The sequence below is a fragment of the Chelmon rostratus genome, chromosome 3 (assembly GCF_017976325.1).
Source record: "Chelmon rostratus isolate fCheRos1 chromosome 3, fCheRos1.pri, whole genome shotgun sequence".
In the NCBI taxonomy this organism is placed as follows: domain Eukaryota; kingdom Metazoa; phylum Chordata; class Actinopteri; order Chaetodontiformes; family Chaetodontidae; genus Chelmon; species Chelmon rostratus.
The window spans coordinates 22,357,437-22,379,413 of NC_055660.1; the positions used below are offsets into that span (position 1 = coordinate 22,357,437).

Genomic DNA, 21,977 nt, shown 5'->3' on the forward strand with positions numbered 1-21,977 from the left:
TTTCTTATATCACTTCAGTCTTCAGTAATGAGAGGCAGTAATTCCAATTAGCTCTGTATTGAAGTTATTGTTTTACATACTGTTATAATACTTTCTGATATGGTAAAAAAAAAAAGATGAAAAAACATCAGATTCCAGTCTCAATTTTAACCAAATATGGAGTTACTGTGAAGGGGGTGAAAAATAGTGTCACACTTTCCATCCAAGGACTACCAGCAAATGATGAGTGCATGTACAAGGAGCCCTGGGAGACCGAGTAATCACAATGTCCTGCTGAAGTGGGAGACACCTTAGCTCCCGTTGCTATGGAGTGCAGGTTATATACAGGAGGAGATCAAAACAAAAACCTTATGGACTTCAGCTTCCTCTAAAGGAAAAGAAAGAGCAATAAAACTCAGTTAGAAACATAACCTTAATATTGGAATTAGTGATATAAACTCCTTTCATATCACCCAAAGAAAAGATTATAATGTGTCAATTAATGGAGAAGACTCATTTTCAGTACAACAACCTTTATTCACTTGGCACTCATTCTCTTCTGGTGAATAAAAACAGCCTCTTCAGCACTCTTTCCTCCAACCGGAATGAAACACATCTTAGTCATGAAATATTCTCGATAACCTTACTCAGTCATTTATCCCGTTATTTGGACCGTTTGAAAACCTAGTCAAGTGCAGGCTTCTTCAACGGTGGATTAAATCAGCTGCGGTCACAACTTGAGCCTTTTATCAAAGGGCAGCAAAGGTTTAAGTGCTCTACTCGGTCTACAAGCAGCTTGTCAGACGTCTGTCCTGGTAAGTCCTCCCATAAACACACCGCAGCCGCTTTATTTCTTACCTGTGAGGGGAAAACAGCAGACAACAGCTCTGTCAGTCAACAAACAACAATTTTAACAGTCACATTTTTTAACACTCCTGCCAAATTTAATGGAATAGGTTGACATTTTAGGAAACACATGTTCAATTCTTTCTGTAGGCCTGGTAAGAAGATCAATACCGCTCTGATGTCTGTCAATTAAATATGCTGTCACTGTGCAAGGCCAACCACAACATACCATTTTTAAACTTTGCTTTTTGTACAGATTAAAACAAGATATATCCTGTTAATTACTGAGCTCTAGAGGTGCTGGTGCATGTTTTTTTAACCTTTGGACAAAGCCAGGCTCGCTATCTTTATGGTGAGCTTAAGCTAAGCTAACTGTCTAATGGCTGAACTTAATACTTTGCATAAATACGTGAGTGTGGTATCCGTCGTCTCATCCAACTTGCCACCAGAGAAGCAAATAAGCGCATTTCCCTAAAAGTCAAACTATTCCATTAAATAGGTCTTCATTTATCAGGGAGGGAAAATATCCATACGATAAAATATATGACTGCAGATGTATTTCAAACACTGACACTGCATATGGTTTGTAAATCAGTTAAAAACAAGCACTATATCATCCATTGATGGCTGTTTCTCAAAAACCCTGCGCAGCATGCGATGTGAAGTAGCTCCTGCCAACACGGCGTCCACACAGTGCTGACTGTCAAGATGCAGGAGGAAGCAGAAAGCTTTTATTCCAAAGATACAGAGCTTTACTGGTGTGCCAGAAGGTCACCAGACGGCTGCAGACTGGAAGTGTGTTGGCTCTGATCTCGATTCCTCCGGGACGCATCACTACACTGTGATGTCATCTCTAATAGGACAGGTTAAACCACAGAACATCTTCAGTGATTTATAAACAGTCTTTGTAAGTGTGTGTGTCTGTGTGTGTGTTTGAGTGTCCTCTGTACTGTAGGGTTCCACACATGGAGTCGATAACTCCCAATTCAGCTCCCCTCCCCTCAGCCTTTTTCTTTTAACTTTGCTCATGAAAGAGAAAGCAGCCACAACTTTTTAAAAAAGACGCACATGGACACACACGGAGATCAGCCAGAAATAAAACACGCACAAAAACACAAACAAGACAGAAAGAGGGAGAAAAGGGAGCATTATTCTAAACAAAAACATCAATACAGTGACCACCAGAAACACCACAATAGAGCAACAGAAAAGCGCCGTGCCTGCACAGACCACAGGGGCTCATGCTGTGTGATGTGGCCCGGCGGCAGGCTCTCTCCCTGGGCTCCGAGTGTCTGTAGTGGTCTCCTGGGCTGGAAGGGGTGACCATCCTGAACTAATTGGTCCATCCTAACATGCATCCTTATCTTCTGAGTCATGAGGAATTCTGCTTTCAAAAGGGGCCATTTCCTATTGACTGTGGTTTTGGGGTTTGTGTGCATATATGTGTGTGTGTGTGTGCGTGCGTGCGTGTGCCTGACACACTGTTCTTTCTCTACAGAAAAAAAGGAAGTGATCTTCAAGGAGGATGGCTTGAGGGGTGAAGTACTTGTTTCTGTGTTGGGTGTGTAAGGTTGCGTTCACATCCAACCTGTCTGGTGTGGTTCACGTGAACTCTGGTGTGTTTGCATGTTCGGTTGGGTTTGTTTGGACGGCTTTCAAAGCTGTCAATGGACCTCCGGTGCAGACGAAACAACTGCACCGAGACCACCTGAGAAGGTGGGTCTTCCACTTGGACCCTGGTGTGGTTTGTTTGTGGTGAAAGTAAAGCAGACCAAGCACGAGATTTTGTGACAGTAGATTGATGTTTGAATTAGCTAATAAAGCAATCGAATAACATTTGAAAAAGTGGCAGTAGCTTTATATTTGAAGACGAAACAATGGCGTATTCACAACGCCAGATCTAGTTTTTTAATAACGAGAGTGTTCTGGTGTAATACCGGCTCCACGGAGAGTGTTGCATTATGGGTTGTTTGCAGCCTAAATTGTTGCTAGGCCAGCAGTTTCTTCAAGTCTTTCTATAATGCATCCGTCACAATTAGTGACCCCTTCAAGTATTCATGAAGCCCAGCTTGATTTAGAGGAGTTTCTGGTGGCTTGTGTAACATTGTTTTGCTGCCATGAAGGAAATAAATTCCTGACAAGGGAAAACATCTCCTGCCTGGAAATGGACCGGGGACCGCATCATCTGCCAAACAGCCAAGTATGACTGGTGTCACAGAATGTCATGATGAAGAGCTCATAAAAGACCAGTCTGACGAACAGCCAGAGAAAATCATACCGTCCCTTCCAAGAGTTTGAGTAACCGACTGACAGACAAGCCGCCTCGTGGTTGTTTGCCTCTGCCGACCAGTCAAGTTGCATTTACATCCATGTCAGTCCAGACTCATATAATATATGTTGTGAAGACTTTTAAGGAATTTAATAAAAAGGTGTTAAGTGTATAAGATTATGATTCCCCGAATCACTTCCAGTCTTCACCTAGAGAATATTTTTTACCTTCTGTTCCTGAGTGGCCAGGAAAGGGTTTTTACTGGACATTATGATGTCACAGTGAAGCTGACCTTTGAGCTTGATATAAAATGTCATCACTTCATTTCATGCTGTGAGACATTTATGTGAAATTTTGTCGTAATTAGCATATGAGCTCTTGAGTTATGGCCAAAAACGTATTTAGTGTGGTCACAGTGATCTTTCACCACCAAGTAATGAGTTCATCCTTGAGTCACAGTGAATGCTTGTCCCAAATTTGAAGAAGTTCCCTGAAGGCCGTCTTGAGATATTGCCTACATGAGAATGGGACTGATGTACAGATACGGTGGACCTATATAATAAGGCAAGATCATTTCATAACCTTTGTTACATGTAGGCGCACATGGACGGGGTCCAACCTCCAACTCTGTGAAAAGTTGGCGACCCACTCTACCCCGAGCCACAGCTGCCTCGTCATATATGGCATATGATGTTAAGTTGCAGCCTGGACTAATATTCTCATAATCCCTTATTTCTTCCGTCCAGACCAGTAAATGTACATAAAGATGGACGACATAACCGTTGTCCCTGGTGGCTGGCTGCAGAAAAAGTCATAAATCCCACCCCCTCCATGAAAGTGGACGGTAAATAAAAAAAATATATAAATATTTGGTTTCTGCCATTTTAGGTAGTTCTGATAAGGTATGTTCAACTGTTTTTATTTGTTATTTGAGGCTATGATAAGGGGGTGTAATGTGATGGCTAACAGATAACCCTAACCTGGGAAGAGTTGAGCAGCTGTTACTGTGGTTCCATGCCCTGATCACTACTGCGCAGGCTCTGGCTTCAAACGACGTCAGGGGCGCAATATGCCACCGCCCGTATGAGGGATATTTTGGCTTCATTTTTGTACAGTGGGAGGAAGTGGAAACTTGTCATCCACCTTTATTTACAGTCATTGGTCTGGACCAAATGAACCCTACTACAGGTGTGGAAGTGAATAAGTGTGTGTTAGTGCGTGTGCTCTACATCCTGTCCCGTCCTCACCTGGAAGCTTGAGCCACTTGGGCACCTTGCCTGCATCAGATCTGGTAGGTTTAGCAGCCTGCGTGTGTGCACACGGGTCTTGCTCGTCCGGTGTGGATCCACTTATGTCCGCCCTCGGCTCTGGGGGACACAGAGGCTCCTCTGAGCTGGCAGGGGGTAAAGGGGACCGGGGCATACAGCTGGGGAGGGATAAGAAAAAAAGCAAAAACAAAAACAAAACGTTGAAATCTTGAACGATGTGTCACCAGGAAAGATGCTTTGGAGAATAGCAGCATGCTGCTTTTGGTTTTCTTGAGAAATTACCATTTGATCTATTTAAACCATGAAGATCTGTGGCACAAGTGAAGAGAAATAACCGAGTGAGAGCAAGATCTAAAACAGAGGCGGAGTGATGACCTTGTTACAGAAGCAAAAGGACAACAGATGGGGGTCACTTTTGGGAAATAGGCTCTATCTTTAGAAGGACTGGAAAATGGTTTGTGTGTGTGTGTATGTTTATGTGTGTGCGTGTGCGTGTGTGGAGGAAATGAGGGCGCATGGGGGCACCTGCTGTTTAGGCAGAACCTCAAAGGGATTCCAATGATGACAGCTTTGTGACAGGAAAATAGGCTGGTTGCCGCGGGATACAAGTGCACATACACACCCAAATGCACGCACGGCAGGACACACATTTAAACACACACACACACACACACACACACACACAGACATACACATACCTTGCAATGGACTCATTTGCTTGCATGGCCGAGACAGAGGATTCAAGCAGGTTGCTCTTTATGTAAAAATCTGTGGCAGAAACACACATATGCACAGATAAACACACACAGACACACACACACACACACACACACACACACACAATGTAAACTATTGTTTTGTTATATTACATTCCTCAGTAATACACCAGTATCTAAATTCAAAATCAGCATATGAAAGAAAAGAACCAAAGACAAAAACCTGTCTTAACGTCAGAGCCAAAGTACACCAGTGCACCAGGAAACAGGTCGGCCTGCAGACAGAGAGAGAGAGAGAAAGACGAGAAGTGAACAGAAGCCATCAAAAATGTTTGGCACACAAGTCAATTTCTGCAAAACATGGAAAAATCTAAACAAAACTGCCTCCAGCTACACGCAAACCAAGTGCTGCCGCCACATCCAAGCCAAAGTCAAGTTCATTTTTGAAGATGATTCATTGCTCGGGGATCTGAACCAGTAACCGTGGTTCTTTGAAGTAGACCACAAAATGAGCTGCAATCAAATGGTTAGCGAAAACACTTTCACCCCCGAAGCACAACACTTCTCTCCGGTAAACGTCTTAATGGTTATAATGGACCGGTGGCAGGGAGATATTATCAACCGTACAATTACGGAGGCAGACAGGCAAAGAGGGTACATGTCTGTGAGTCTAATAGAAAGTACGCAAACAAAGCTAATTTCAGAAAACCCCTCCCCCTCAAAGGATTCTAGTCATGCAAATTCACAGAAACACATGAGCAACACAGGAGAGCATGTAAGCAGAAGAAATGATGTAGTGGTAAACTAACTTTGAGCTGGCGGTCATCATGTGGCCGAAAAACCATCAACAGAGACAAACTTCAACTTTATTCTCAAGGGAAATACCGTGAAGAATTTCTGCTTTTATTCTCTTTCCTCCACTGAATAATATCCTCAAATGCATAACTGCCCTCAGATGAATATGATCACGTGTGTTCTTAATTACATATAAGCTACATGTAAACCAAAAAGATGACTTCATTCTTTATGCTAACCATAGATGTAGAGAGAGCCTCTTACTATAGAGGGTCTCCACAGAAAAGATGACTGCAGTGCATGCTTTGACCACAGAAAGTTGAGGGTGAAAAACACATGAGATGGAATCATTACTGTCACGTAACAGACACAGCTCAATGTGTCGTTCTGTTTTCCTTTATTCTCCGTTTGTGAGGCGTCTGAGCCTAAATCCCTTGCTATTGTGAGCCTTGAACATGTTCTTTACCCCCCCCCCATGTTTTTTTAATAATCTTGTCATGGATTTTTTTATGTATTTAGATTTTATTTTATTTTGTTATCTATGTGATCTCCATTTATCGCCCAACCTATTGATCAGCGTCAGTAAAGGCAGGGAGGTGGACATCATGTATTGTTAAAGATATTTTGAGTGACGGTTCTTTTTGTCTGGAACATCAAGTGAATCCACATTGTGATCTTTCCCCACCAGTTAGTCACCAGCTGCTTCCAGAACGATATTATAAACACTGACAGCCTCTCACCGCAGACATGACACATTTGATCAAGCCTATAATGTGTAATCTTGTACATCTTTTACAATCTTGTCTTCTGATTTTCCCATAATTTGAACTGCATCCAGGTTAACAGCCTTTAAACAGATAAGACAACTAACTTCTGGCTGGTTGAGTGGGTGATGAAATATGTAATACTAACCCCCCTTGTGTGTGGAGTCATTATTGTACAATAATCCGATCTATTGCTACAGTGATTGGTCAAACAACAGATCTACTTGGTAATTAATACCATTTAAATTACTTATAAAGCAAAAATGCCTAACAATCCCTTGTTCCACCATAGTTCTTGCATCTATTATGATTATGGTATCATATCACATTTAAGACCCATTTCACAAGATTCTTGTTTCAAAATGAGTCAATCTAATGTTAGCTAAATTACCTGAATCACTGAGCTACAGGTAACAAAGTCTGCCAGCGTCATTGGTCGTTTCAGCCCGTAAAATCGACAGTCACCGGCTAGAAATGAGAAGCTGTTTGTGTTTAACTCTGTCTGAAATCAAGGACTCCCTATTTAGAAAAGTACTAAGAACTACCAAGACGAATGATTAATCAGTCATGGCTGTAAACCGCAGGTGTGCCATGTTAGAATGAACATTTTGACAGGTGTAGCAACAACAACGGTTGTGAAAATAACTTTTAGCTGCAGTGCTAGTGCCATCAGCGTAAGATTTTCCATGCAGCTCAGCCCTCCACTGTTTCAAACCAACAGTGTAAAAAGAGATGGTAGCATGGATGTCACTGGGATTAGGCAGGTTTACCCTCCACTACAACCCATCTGACACACACTGTCCTTTCTCTCTCTCTGCCCCCTCCCCCTCACTAGCTGGTGGCTAAATTGGGACACACTGGCCTAATTGCTATTATCACAGCCCTGTGAGCAGGAAACAATGTGTTACAGTGGCCATTCCTGCTATCCTGCTCCCTCTGGCAGTGGCACTTCCATTCGGGATGAGACAGGGCAACTGGACAAGACCTGTGTGTGTGTGTGCGCGCGCGTGCATGCACGTGCGCGTGTGTGAGAGAGAGAGAGAGAGAGTAAAAAAACATATAAGAGAGAGGAATGGAGTGAGGGAGAGAGAGGCAGAAAGGATCCTGATGGAAGACAGAGGGAGAGACGGATGAGGGAGGGGACGCCTGGTATCAAAGGGCTTCTGGGTTGGGAAACATTCCTTTCCTGACATGACACAAAGTGATTAAAGTGTACGTGTGTGTGTGTTTGTGTGTGAGAGAGACACACACACACAGAGCATACATATGCATGTGCACTCATGTCTATGTGACATGACAAAAAAGATTAAAGATTCCTTATGTGTGTGTGTGTGTGTGTGTGTGTGTGTGTGTGTGTGTGTGTGCATGCGTGTGAAAGATTGATGTATAGACAGGGAAAAAGAGCCAGACATTGTGTGTGTGTGTGTGTGTGTGTGTGTGTGTGTGTGTATGAGTGCGTGCGACATGATACCAAAGGGATTAAAGATTTTGTTTTTGTGCACTTTAACGCTTTTAAGTCCCTAATGGATAGAGACATGGGGGCGAGGGGAGGAGGGGGGAGGCACAAGAGAGGGTTGGAGAGAGGGACAGTAGTGGTGGTGGTGGTGGTGGTGGTGGTGGAAGTGAATGGGGGGGGGGGTCAATGAGAGGAAAAAAGAGAGAGAACGCTGGCGTTGGGGTACTGGAGAGGGACGTGTAGTGATAAACAGGCAGGGAAAGTTCAGGAAGGGACAAAAGACAAAAAAAAGATAGAGAGACAACGACTTGCATCAGAACATCACATTTGATTCAGAGAGACCATGGCACCAAAAGGATGCACACACACACACACACACACACACACACGCATTTGAGGATCGTTATCTCTTGTATCAGTCCCTTCATCATCACAACAGGATATCACTTCAAACTACTTTCTCTTCCTCCCCTTCGTTCCTCCACTCCTACTTTCTTCTACTTAAGGTCGAGGCGAAGTGTCAAAAGAGAAAACAGGAGGATGAAATAGTGTATCTAAAAATGAAAGAACAAGGAGAGCTGATGACGGCGTCTGGGTGCAGAGTGATCAACCGTTCCAGAGGACAACTTTTTGTTTTTCATTCGTATCTCTTCCCTTTCAACTGTTTCATTATTCAAATAGCTCTGAAGGCAACAAAGCATCAAGGCTGCCATTGCTCTGTGTACGTCTGTGTGTGTGTGTGTGTGTGTGTGTGTGTGTGTGTGTGTGTGTGTGTGTGTGTGTGTGTGTGTGTGTGTCAAGATCAAAGCGAGGCCTGTATTAACCCCATGTGCCAGTCTGGGAAAAATCAAGCCCAGCTGGGGTCAAGGACAGTGGAGAGGGGGGAACAAGTGTGAGAGTGTGTAGGAGCAAGAGAAGAGAGGGAGAACGGGAATGTGGTGGGGCTTTGAAGAGGAGAGAGGGACCAGCCGATGCATTTTACAGTCACTCTCTGTGTGTGTGTGTGTGAGATCGTTTCAAAGATGGGAAGCCAGAGTTTTGGACTTGTTGTTTTCTGGTGTTTGACTGTGATGTGGCCTGTTTGAGCGAAATCATTCTGTTTATTATTGTGGTTTAAAGAAGTGTTGCCTAAAGACTTGAATGGCAGAGTGAGGGCTCTTACCTGAAACAGTGTAGCTGAAGGGTCGCTCAGAATGGTTTTCGGGGGGGTGATGACTGAAAGGAGGTTTTCAACAAAAACAAAAGGGGCAGAAATTAGACAGAGGGGACATCATCCTTACTAAAACCCGTGCTGATTCTGTCAAGTTAAACTGAACAAAGTGAATGTAAAATGGACAGAATGACATCAACATTTGCAGACACTCTGTTTCTTAAAATGCAAGCTTTTCTAATGGAAGATGATCATTCATCTGTGCGGCTATGCAACAATGTTTTGTCCTAATCAACAGATATTGTACATGAAGTCATTTAACTTCTTTTCAGAAATTATGAATAACAGCGAGTCAGCTTTGGAAACACTTAAAGATCTTCATACACAAAAACAAATGAAGTCCTGTGTGGTCCGTTTGGTGAATATGACCACCACTACAATTTGATGTTTGTTGTTTTTGTCATCAAACTGCCTCTACTGCACGAGGCACTGGCTGTAAAATAAACGAAAAATGGACAGCGAGGAAAAACTGACAAATGATTCACCAACGGACCCTTAAAATGAATGCTATTCGATTATTCCAGTTTTTCTATTGGTTATGAGACCTTCAGGCTAGCCAAACGTAGCTGAAAGAGAGAAAGGGCTTTAGATAATCTTGGCTTGTTTATGATTGTCTGACAATTGTTTCTTGCCCTGTTGAACCTCATCATAGTGATGTTGCTGTGTTCCCAGATCTCAGCAGTTACTTTTGATGAGGAGAGCGCAAGATTGATCAATCAACTGATATTAATTTATCACAACTATACTGATATTAGTGTACATATTGGCTGATAAGTAACAACAAATTTCAGAGCAGAAATGCCAAATTATGCTTGAGGTAATTTACATGCATCTCCATTAAGTTTATTTTTCAACTGGAAAATGTCTCATTCAGGACATATTTAAGGGCTCTGGTCAGAAATGTTTTTAACAACCCAGATACCAAAAAAGTTGGGACGCTGTAAAAAACATAAATAAACACAGGATGCAATCATCTGCAAATGAACTGTGTTTATTGACGGTTTTACAAAGTGTTCCTGAGCCCATGTAGTAATATCCTTCATAAAATCATGTGAACCTCGCCTGTTACCAATGAACCTGTTTACCTGTGGAATGTTCTAAACAGGTGTTTTTGGATCATTCCACAACTGTCCCAGTCTTTTGTTGCCCCATCCCAACTTCAGAATAAGCACATATTTACAAAAATCAATGAAGTTGATCAGGTAAAACATTAAATATGTTGTCTTTGTGCTATTTTCAATTGAGTATACGTCAGAAAGGATTATCAAGTTATCACATTCTGTTTTATATGCTACACAAATCCCCAACTTTTTGAAGTACTGGTCAATTTAGAATCAAAGCTGATAGAAATGATAGAAGAATCAACAAGAGTAACACACAACTTCTTAATAAGATGGAATTATTCGAGATATTTTCAGGCCAAGTGCGAAAGCACAGAAATCTGGTTTCGTAACATCATCAAACCTTCAGAAAGGAGCAACGGGGCTGCATTTCTGTGGTTGATGATGTTGTGATTAATTCGGGGGAAGAATAAATGGCACTTACACAGGTAGAAACTGAGCTGAGGATCCTCCAAGTGGCTCCTCACAAAATGCCTCACAGCACCAACTGGACACAAAACAAACACATAACGCCTACATCAGTCACTGTGAGGAGTATCATTCATTTTTCAGATGGAATTTCCCTCAGATTTGTTGATCTGCTGGTTGTCGTGTTGCTGTTGGGGCTGAGGTGGATCTAATCCATGGAATTACAGACCTGTCTCATTCTTGCTGTCTCTGTCACTCTGGTGTGGCTACAGTCATAAATGTGGTGAGGGAGCCGCAAGCAGCTTTAACATTGCAACCATACCTGTGGCTAGCCAGCTGAAATGAACACTCTCCACACACACGCACTCATGTGCACATGTACACACACACACACACACACACACACACACACACACACACACACACACACACACACACACACACACACACACACACACACACACACACACACACACACACACACACACACACCTGTCTCCAGAGGCCTGAAGAAACCTTGTAGAACATGTCTGTCTGGAAACTGGACCCTCAGGACCACCTGGAGACACAGGGTGGCAGCGGGTTATTCAGTGTCTGTACATTTCCTAAAAACACACACACATTTAAAAACTGGATTATGATTAAGATGCGAATACACATCTGTCACTCATGCTCACTTTGGGATATCTTTCCATCTTCTCCTTCATCTGTGCCTCTCTCAGAGATTTAGTCATCAGCGGGGCCTCTTCCAGAACCTTCCTGGAGGAACGACAGTAGAAGGAGACAAGACACGGTTATAATGAAATACAAAGCCGACTGTAGTGTCGGAGTCAACAATGGGAAAGACGAGCAGAAAAAGTTTCTCCCTCTACCCTGACTCGTGTGTGGCCGTGCATGCGTGTGTGCGCGTCAAGAGGCACGAGATGAATTGCTGTGGTCGGCTTAATTCCACCCTTGGTAATTGCAGTCATTGACACGGTAGTAGTGCAGCCACGAGGCAGCCAGCTAAGTCAGTGTAGACAGAGATTAAAGGACGTACGCGGTGTGGTCTCAACCTGACGGTGTTTGGTCGATGGCTGGAAGATAAACGTCTATCCAGAACAGGCTCACTAATTGCTCCCTGGATGCCCTATTTAGAAGCTTTTTGTAGTGTGCGTGGTGTCTTATAAATGAGAACATGTTTACAAACACACACAATGTCTCAGCAGCTGTGGTCTGCTGCGGCCACATCCAGAGAGCGCAGAGTAAACTTGTCCGCATCTGTTTTGAAGAAGCGCTCATAAATAAATAAAAACTTCAAACTCATAATAAATTAAAAAAAAAAAAAAAAAAAAACTTCAAAACGCACGCAGTGATGCCCGGCATTCTCCCTGCCTATGGCCTCTCATCATTGCTATGGTATTCTGCAATTAAGGGTTATACATCGACACAACACCACAGGACCGAATGCCAAACTGACTAATTATCTGTTACAAACAGTGCAGGAACACATCTGATCCAGACGTGTTCCTGCAGCAACAAGGTATTTATACTAAATATCACACGCAGTCCTCTGACCCGAAAGTCACTCAACCGCATCCATTCACTTCCTTCTCCCACCTCTCGCTCTTCAGCTGGGCGAATCGCTTGCGCACATCATCCACCGTCACTTCAAAGAACTCGTCGGGCAGATCACCGTGGTCCTTGGAGGGATGGGACACCGAGTCCAGGTGGTAGATGAGAGGCTCCCTTTCTACTGGCTGCAGGAAGACAGCGAGTGAATGAAAGGATGAAAACAAAAAAAAACTCTGGACAGCTGATAAACTGAAAGGAAGAGGTAACACACTAAAGGTGAGAAACTTCTGACCAGAAACAAATGGGTTTACCTCCAAGAACTCCTCCCCCTGCTCCATGTCCTCGTCTGGCTGACCGGCAGTGGTTTGACACTATGAAAAGTATTGGAAAGGATATTTATACTCAGTTACTTGTGGAGCACAACAGCACAACATTGTGTGAAATTTATAAATTTGCTTTTATCAAACAAAAAGGAAAATCTGCCAATGAGGGAAGCAAAAATGACTTGATGACATTTCTTGAAGCTGGCATTAAAATTGGCCGACTGCCATCAACATTACATGATCTTAAACGCATGATATGGCATATAATATGAGCATCCTGGTAGCCTCATGTGTACGTTATGTACTGACCAAGAAATCCACTATTCTGATGTATCTCTTCTCTGCTTTAGCTGAGAAACGGATTGACAACCATACTTTGACCAACAGTCTGAGGTTAGAAGTTATTCCTGATCTTGGAAACAACAGTTGGAAAAGCAATCTAAACACAAGGTCAATTTAGTTCTGCAGCTTTCAATCATATAAAATGAAGATCATCACTTTTTAAGCCAACTTGGACAAGCAGTTCTAGAAGTGCTGAAAAAATGGAAACGCTAACATCTGCAGTTTCATGACAGCTAAGCAAACTGTAACTGCTGGATGAACCATGCCTCGATTGTTTTCCAAAGACCTAATAATCTGAAAACATCAATTTTGCTTGGAAAGGTAATTCCTTTCTGATAAAAAAGACAATATTAGTAATCCCTGGCTGGGGATTAATAACGTCTATTTTATCTGATACAACAATTCTAAAATAAGATATTTGGACTTTCTTCACTTGCCCTTGTTGTAGTGATGCAGCTCACCTTGGTGCTAAAACCATGGCTGGATTTGGCTTTCTTGGCTTTGGGTGATTCAACTGCAGCAGTCAGAGCTGAGAGAGATGAGGATGATGAAGATGAAGCTAGTGAGCGTCCTGCTGCACCTCCCTGGGGACCCCCGAGGCGCTGACCGCCTCCAGAGAAGGGAATGAAGGCAGCAGAGGGAGCGGCGGAGGAGGAAGACATAGATGGGTGGGAGTTCAGTCCTGATGGCCCTGGTTTCTCCCCATCCTCCTCTGACGTTCCTCTCTCGACAGGAGTAAGCTTTGGCCGAACTGCATCCTGGGAGTTTGGAACCTCTTCCGCTTGAACAGGAAGCGTGCTTTTGGAAGGGGCGGAAGGTGGCACAGGGTCGGTTTCCATTGGCCTATGGGGGTTTGAATTTTTACTCGGTACCTCTGTTATTGACGTCTCCGGGGGCGACGGAGCAGGATTGGGCTGAGATGGCGGGATAAATATGGTTTCCTTGGCAACATTTGTGGTTGGCATAGCAGCTGCTTCAGTGGCTTCCCTGCCATCCTCTCCTTGTGCTTTGCTGTTTTTGAGTAAAAACCTTAAAAAGAAATGGAAACAATAGCTCTACTATGAAGCATACACTAAACTTTCAACTCTAAATCGTCTTCTGACTTTATGCTGTTTGAACACATTATTCAAATCAGCTTGAACACGCGCAGCCTACCTGACAATGGCACTTCCCCCTGTAAGACCCAGAGACTTCAGAGTGGCCTTCTTGAGTGCTTCTTCCCCAGTCACCTACACACACACAGACAGCTTTGTTACCATAAAACTCACTTTCATCTCTTGAAAAAGGGAGAGTCAAAGAACGCTGCATACCTCATCTCTCATGTAAACACACACGGGGGTGGATCCTGACTCAGACAGCTCCGACACACTGTAATGAGGTGGTGACGGCAGGAAAAACAGACATTAAAATTATGGCCGAATGATTTTTATTTGCTTTAACAGTGACAAAACTAAACACAGAAGTGACTTTCCCTTGTTCAAGGAAACCAGCTCTGTGATTTTACAATAAAACCTCATGCGATGCAGTGGCACGCTCTCTGCATGTGCAAACCATGTGTGCACAATCCCGTGTAGAAACTAATTGAACCATAAATGTTTTACTATTGTTCTCCTCAATTCTGAAAATCAAAGCTTCCCCCTCCGCTTCACAACATTCCTAGAGCTTTTACGCCGGTGTGGAGCTAATATTCATTTCATGGAAGCGTAACTTCCCTGGAAAAGGGTCAGGATATGGAGTGATGTCATTTAATGGAGATGAGATGAGGGCTGGACGGACGCACGAGCACCTGGGACCGCACAGCTGGAACTACTGAGTAACAGCTGCATGTGTGTGTGTCTGAGTGAGTGGCGGTAATGTGTGGGAAAGTTTAAACCACAGCAGAGGAGTGATGAGAAGAAGGGAGGTTATCTATCACAGTGTTGGCCGGCATTCATTCCTACACAATGGTCACCCTCGCTTTCTGGCCTGCGGGATAGAAAGGCAGACACACACACACAAACACGTTTGTCGTCCATAGTGTGAGTATCACCTCTAGCGCCTTACTGGGGCTGTTCAAATAAATAAAACAACATGGCAAATGTAGGAAAAAACACATAAAATAATCAAATTTATTTTCAAAGTAATGAACTGTGTTTTAAGAGCTGCTCGATTATGGCAAAAATCATAATCAGGATTATTTTAGTTAATACTGAGATCACGACTATTGAACACAATTACTCACTGACTTTGAATAATCAGTCATTTATTGACTTAACATGCCAGAACTGGCTGAGAGTGGGTTTGGGCTTTCAGTGAGGGGTGAAAGCACACCGCTGTAAAGGAAAGAGGTGCACTGGATTTATAACACAAGATGAAATGAGAGCATCACTGTGAAAAAGAATGTGGTACAACGATCATTTGATCTCAATTGTCTTGTTTTCTTAATGATGGGAAGCAAAAATCACAATTTAAAAAAAAAAATCTGATTAACCGCCTAGCCCTGCCGTGTTCCTCTGCCATCCATGTCCAGTGGAAAACATTGAATAGAGTTGCAAAGACGATATTTTAGCTGCCCCATAAAAGGCTGATTAATTTTCTCCTGATTAATGGACAACGGCAGGTGACTCACAGGAGTACCTCTACGTCTTGGATAAATCCATGAAAAGAGAATTTATTCTACAACATCCAATCACAACTTAAAATTGAGTGACGTGCCTCTGCAACAGTGGGCTGAAGCAAAACATCACAGTATTGAGAAAACTGATGTCATAACCTGCAGGTTAAATAAATTCAATTTTAAATTCAGGTTCAATTTTTGATGAACCCATAAACTACGGTACTGTGGCAACTGCAAGACCAAATTAACAACACCAAAGGGTTTTGACTTCACTACTACTCCAAATGACACCTCTGACTGGACGCTTCTCCACAGCAATGGCAACCGAAGCTCTTGGGTATTGTAGTATTTAAAACCAAGTTTTAACCTTCGAACAGTCCTGTGAAGAAGTGAGAACTGGAAAAAATGTCTTCACTTTCCAAAAATGTCCTCACATTGGTTCTATTTAATCCTCACGATGATAGATGCACAAGGGCACACCCACACAAATAAACTCTGCACATGTGCAAATACTCATACACACACACCTGATCTGGGGGAAATGGGTGAGCAGTTCCCAAAGACTCTGTCCACACGAGAAGGAACCCTGGAGCCGAGAGCCGTCCTCCATCTGCAGTGCAATCCGCACCTGAGCCACATGAAACCACAGTGACACAAAACTACAGTTTGAACATACATCAAAGACCACAAACACACTTCATACGCTAACTAATGTGAGGAAATAATAACACGTCTAAATGATCAACAACAGTCCATGCACACCTCTCGAGCTGGGTGTCTAACCTCATAGTATAAACGGTATGCATGTGCTATAGACAGAGAGGAGATGAGTAGGAAGGCTGGCTATGTGTTTTTTGTGGCAGTTTTTGCATTTATCATAAGAGCTGGTGACAAAGGTTTGACAGACTTGACAAAGGACCCCTCCTGGATTTGATCCAAAATGACATGGTACATGTCTTAGAAACCTTGGCCACAAGGATCACAGACTTTTCTTTATTTTTTACTTTTTTCTTATGAAGTACTGCAAATATGAACATGGAGACCTTATTTGGTTTAAACAAATTTAAAAAAGGTCAATCCCAAACATTAATACTAAACAAGCATATTAAACAACTTTCAAGTGTCCAACTGACTCTTTGCTTTAAACCTTTTCACAATATTGGTCGCCTTTAATTACTATAGAATGCAAATATTAAAAATACATGGATGTAAATTGCTTTTTTTTCCCTAAAAAGCTATCACACTACAGGAATGTGCGATAAAAGTTTACCTTAAATGCAGAAAGGATACTAACTATACCAAGTATCAAAATCTCTCTAGGTGGCCATTTCTACCTCCTTGGCTCTATAGTCTTGAGCCACTTTGCAGAAAGAAAATTCTTGATAATCGAACTTGATTAAGCTGCACATGTGGGCCTACCTCAGTCTGGAAATGAGTAACACCAGGCATCAGTGCAAGTCTATGCTGTTCTTTCTCTCTCTGAGTCATTATAAGAGTTGTTTATGTTTACTGAACAACATGGTTGTTCAGTAAACATAACCCAACCATGTTGTTCTGTAAAGAAAGGATGATGTACGTCGGCACACTGGGAGAGATGAAAAGAGCGCCTTGGCTGTCAACGGCCAAACACAAAACACTCTCACACACCAGTCTGGCTGAGGTAAATGTTGGGAGAGCCTGAATGTGTGTGTGTGGTACAAGAATGTGTGTGTGTGTGTGTGTGTTTGTGAAAGTGAGTGAGTGTATAAATTCTGTGAGGTATCAACAGTCAACCATCCATCAAATGAACAAGAACAACAGATCAAACCCAGCCGTGATTTTACTGCTTAGATTATGATGCCATGATGTCATAGGAAACTACAGCTCAGCTACAACAAAGTGTGTTTTTGGATACAGATCACATCAGAGTGAACGCAGCAACACAGAAGAAGAATTTACGAATTTCCAGGTACTGACAATAAAAACCCACATATACAACTGACAGACATACCAAAATGACACTGATATTGCAACATAAGGCTAAATATCACATTTTTGTATAGGTTTTTTCCAAACATAATTATGGAAGGCCAAATCTTAATATGGTTTCATGTGATATGATACTGATGCTCTGGCACCAGCCTCACTATACTTTGTGTTGCGTTATTGAAGCAGAGGTATTTCCTTTCTTCCCCGCAGATATTTCCTCTTTGAACTGTTATGTCTTTTGCCAATTGAGGGTTGTCTGACACAATCATAGCTCATATGTCTGTGTGGATCAGATTCCCTGCACTTTGTTATAAAGGGATCCATCCCACCTCTGCATGCTTAACTTAGTGGAAGTTAAAGCTCTTCATAATCAAGTTAAGCATAGATTATTTTCTTGCAAATCTGATGTGTTCTAGAGCATACTCTGTATTGTGACAGTGTGACTGTGTGCAAATTAAAAGAAAAAGCCTGAATAAAAAAGTAATCAAATGAATGCAGATGCTTTCATACAAGGCAAGAGGTCACTGACTGAAGAGCATGAAAAAGATCTCAATCTTACTAGGCGCCTATAGGACATTTCCAACATCATGACACCAAATGAGTAAATTTCAGAGACTTGAAGCATCTATGACGAAGAGCACTGAAGCTGTTCTGGTGGCTCTTGGTGAAATAGCACCATACTGAGACACTTTGTTGGTCCATAGTCCAAAGTACATCAAAATTAACTAATACAATATTTTGAACTGAGTGAAATCCTCCAAAGCAAAAACACCAAAACAAAAAAACCCCCACGAACATATGAACAATGAAAGAGTGATTCGAACATATTGTAAAATAGGAAAACCATATCAAAACCATGAACTAGTCATCGAGTTTAACATACAGAATATCTTGAACGTTGTTCAAAGTGTTAAAAAGCATATATATGTGATAAACTGTTTTTACTAAGTCAGACCTGAGAGTCAAGCTTCTATACTACCAGTGATACCAACTGGCAGACAATCACCATATGTACTCTTAAATATTGTGCTTCACATATACACTGATGATTGAATGCATATTTATTATGTGGAGAGCCACCAAAGTTTAACACTGTTATCTCACTCTGCCTGTCTCGGTCTCTCTCTCTCTCTCTGTCTGTCTGTCTCTCTCACACTCACACACAATCATGTTCCCATCGCTTCAGCGGACTTTACATTAATTTCCTGGAGACTTACCCTAACCCTAAGCATAACCACTCCTTGCCTGACCCTAACCTTATCCTAAACTTAGGATAACCTCTTCACCACAAAATTTATCCATCCATCCATCCATCCATCCATTTTCTTCCGCTTATCCGGGGCCGGGTCGCGGGGGCAGCAGTCTAAGCAGGGATGCCCAGACTTCCCTCTCCCCAGACACTTCCTCCAGCTCTTCCGGGGGGACCCCGAGGCGTTCCCAGGCCAGCTGAGTGACATAGTCCCTCCAGCAGGTCCTGGGTCTTCCCCAGGGCCTATTTCTGCTGGGGCATGCTGATTCACAATACGGGGACTTGTGTTTTGTCCCCAAAAAGACAAGGCGAGTCCCCACAACAAAACTGTGTAACTAGATTTATGTCCCCACAAGATGAGTAATATATACATGCATGCAAGCAAGCACGCACTTTGTTTTAACTAACCTGGCTGTCAGCTACAGCCTGTTTCCTTGTACTCGTCACCATTTCTAGTTTAGCGTTGTTGGGCAGGTTGGCAAACCTCCATGGCAGCGTCAGGTCAACAGTAGTTCTCTGAAACCTGTCAACAGTTGATGACAGAGGAGAGGCATGTGAGCATGACGGGACAATCAAATCTTTCCTATATAATATCAAAAAATGAAGAGCACTGTTAAATTTGTCAGAACATCTCTCTTCTAGAGCTGCTGCGTTCTCCTGTTATTATAACTATGACAAGAAGAAAATTATACAATTCCTGAGGGTAATTAAAGTAAGGAACCACAGGCATGTTGATGTGAAGTGAAGGCAACGTTACAGATTTTAAAAAAATCTCACCTGTGTAGCATTTTTTCTGTTTTCTGGTGCTAACCAACCATTGTTAGCCCTGCTGCTTACAATAATATATTTAACTGATTAAATATCAGCAGCCAATTCAATTGTTCACTCCTGTTAACTTCTTAGGCTTTACATCTCAGACACAGCAGACTACAGCCGACTCAGTAACTTACACACACATGGCTTGATTACGTATCGATGCAGGCTCAGGCCACGAATTAAAAGCTAATGTCAACGTTAATTTCGCTTAACTGTCAGTACTGTGACAGCTACATCCGCCAACCGATACTCACTTCAAACCGTGGTCGTCGGGGTTAAATCCATGCTTTTTGCAAACGTCCTCCAGCACCTAAAGATGACAAATACAAGAGGAAACTCACAGATTACGTGTTGCCACTTAATCAGCAAGGTAATTTCATTTCATCCGCACGATAACAGAAACTGAACTGTCACTGGCTAACTACTGTTAGCCAAACAAGCTAACTCAGAGGAGAACAGTTTGCTCCGGTTTTCGAACAAAGGAACGACGTGAAACTAACCGTTCATGTCAAAAAACATGAAATATTCTTCCACCGCCAGTTACCTGCAATAACGGTGTGTTTGGAGACACTTTAACTGTTTGTCTTCTCCCATTTGGAGTGAGAACCGTTACAGCTGTACCACTGGCAGCCATTGTGTGTCGTGACGTCGCGGTGTTTATTTGAATAAACTTTATTGACACGTTACGATCTGGATTTAAAGGGTCAATTCACTCAAATTCTAAGAAGTCATGTCTGTAGTGCAGCATTGAAAGCCACAATTTAAAAAAACACAAACGCGCTGTGTCTCACGTTTTTCCTTTTGTGCCTGAAACAATGTCCCAGGAATTTTGAACAATCCACAGATCTCACTGCCTTTCTAGAAGCGATGGTCTACTGAAAAAACAACCCCATGTGACAACTGACATTTCCTGCAGTATATTAAAAACATCAAATAAATTCCGCATAAATCACAAATGTAAATGTTTATTTCACTTCATGTATCAATGTAGCTTTTAATATTTTACAAACAGAAATGCATGAAGACAATTTACAAATTAAACTTGAATAAATAAGAAGAGAAACATGATGTCATGCTTCCATACCATGATGCCATCAAAACACAGCAGCTCTACGCCGAAAGAGACGTCTCATACTTTTTATTAGTCATCTCTACTTTTTAACTTCCAAATGCAATCCAAATGTTAAAACTTCATTAAAATGTCAATAACCCTCATAAGGTTCAGTCCAAATATTTAGTTCTTTCATTCTTTAGTTTCGCTTTTTCTCAGCACGAATCAGTGTGGATCAAAGCTGGAATCAGACTGGACAGACACCAGGACACGTGGTGCCAACAGCTGGAGAGGTGTGAGGTCAGAGCGTCAGAGAACATGCAACTGACTGACTGACCACTTCAGCAACATTCAGAGTCAGACTCCACCTGGGAAAGAGAGAGAGAGAGACAGAGGTGAATACAGTTCTCAGTTCTGGGGGGAAATTGCCACCGTCTGAATAAACAAACAAACAATCAGTTTCCTTCCTCGCTCAGCAGGCTAGAAACTTCAAAACTGCCTGGACACATGAAGGCATCTGTGCTGGGAGTATGCAACATTTTCGTACAAAACATCTTTAGTCACAGCTAAACGAATGGCAAACAAATGCACTTTTAAACAGGGTTGGCTTTCTACTAAAACCCTGAAGCCTATCAAAGTCAGAAAACAAAAATTAATGGCAGCGTGTTGCTGAATGTCAGCAAAAGGTGGATGCTGGGCTGGTTTGAATACTGATTTAAATTGTTTCAGTAGAAGTGAGCAAAATTTATGAGATATTACATTTAAAATGGATTTTAAAGAAGAGGAAGAAAATGCTTTAGATGGGGATGAGCCAAAGAAATTTTCTGGAAACTTTTTAACAAACAGCTAGCTGTTTTCTTGATCAAGGTGCTTCAGCCAGACAAGGCTGTGGTTCCTACATACTGTCAAGCTGCTGTGTGGAAATACTGTCATATTTCTGAGGGAAAGTTATGTCAAAGTGTCAGGAGTCAGTGCCACCACAGAAAGACAAATGGTGCGGTTTTAAAGTAAGAGTTATGACCAGAAGGGATTATGATCTGTGGACCAGATAAAGTTCAAACCAGAGAAGCCCTTAATTGCTCGCATCAACAGTGAAGATGAGTAAGAAGTGAGGGAGGAGAACAGTGAAGTCAAGGCCAACCATCAAAACCTTTCCGTTTCAAAGCCAGCTGCTCTGAATCCTTGGTGGGCACTGAGAGGAAAATCATGGTGAGACAGACAGAGAGTGTTAAACAGGACCAGAGAC

General features: G+C 42.3%; 1 protein-coding gene across 1 annotated transcript; it reads right to left on the reverse strand.

Annotated features, from left to right (window-relative positions):
- Positions 1-502: 502 nt before the first annotated feature.
- Positions 503-20,325, reverse strand: aspscr1 (ASPSCR1 tether for SLC2A4, UBX domain containing). The gene is made up of 17 exons (XM_041934217.1): positions 20,225-20,325; positions 19,935-19,990; positions 19,273-19,387; positions 16,175-16,275; positions 14,362-14,419; positions 14,207-14,280; positions 13,513-14,080; positions 12,698-12,757; positions 12,432-12,571; positions 11,510-11,591; positions 11,325-11,391; positions 10,849-10,911; positions 9,256-9,308; positions 5,302-5,353; positions 5,061-5,130; positions 4,342-4,520; positions 503-837 (listed from the first exon to the last, which is right to left on the reverse strand). Exons 1-17 carry the CDS (start codon positions 20,312-20,314, stop codon positions 827-829), a joined length of 1,839 nt encoding a protein of 612 aa, XP_041790151.1. The 5' UTR covers positions 20,315-20,325; the 3' UTR covers positions 503-826.
- Positions 20,326-21,977: the final 1,652 nt, after the last annotated feature.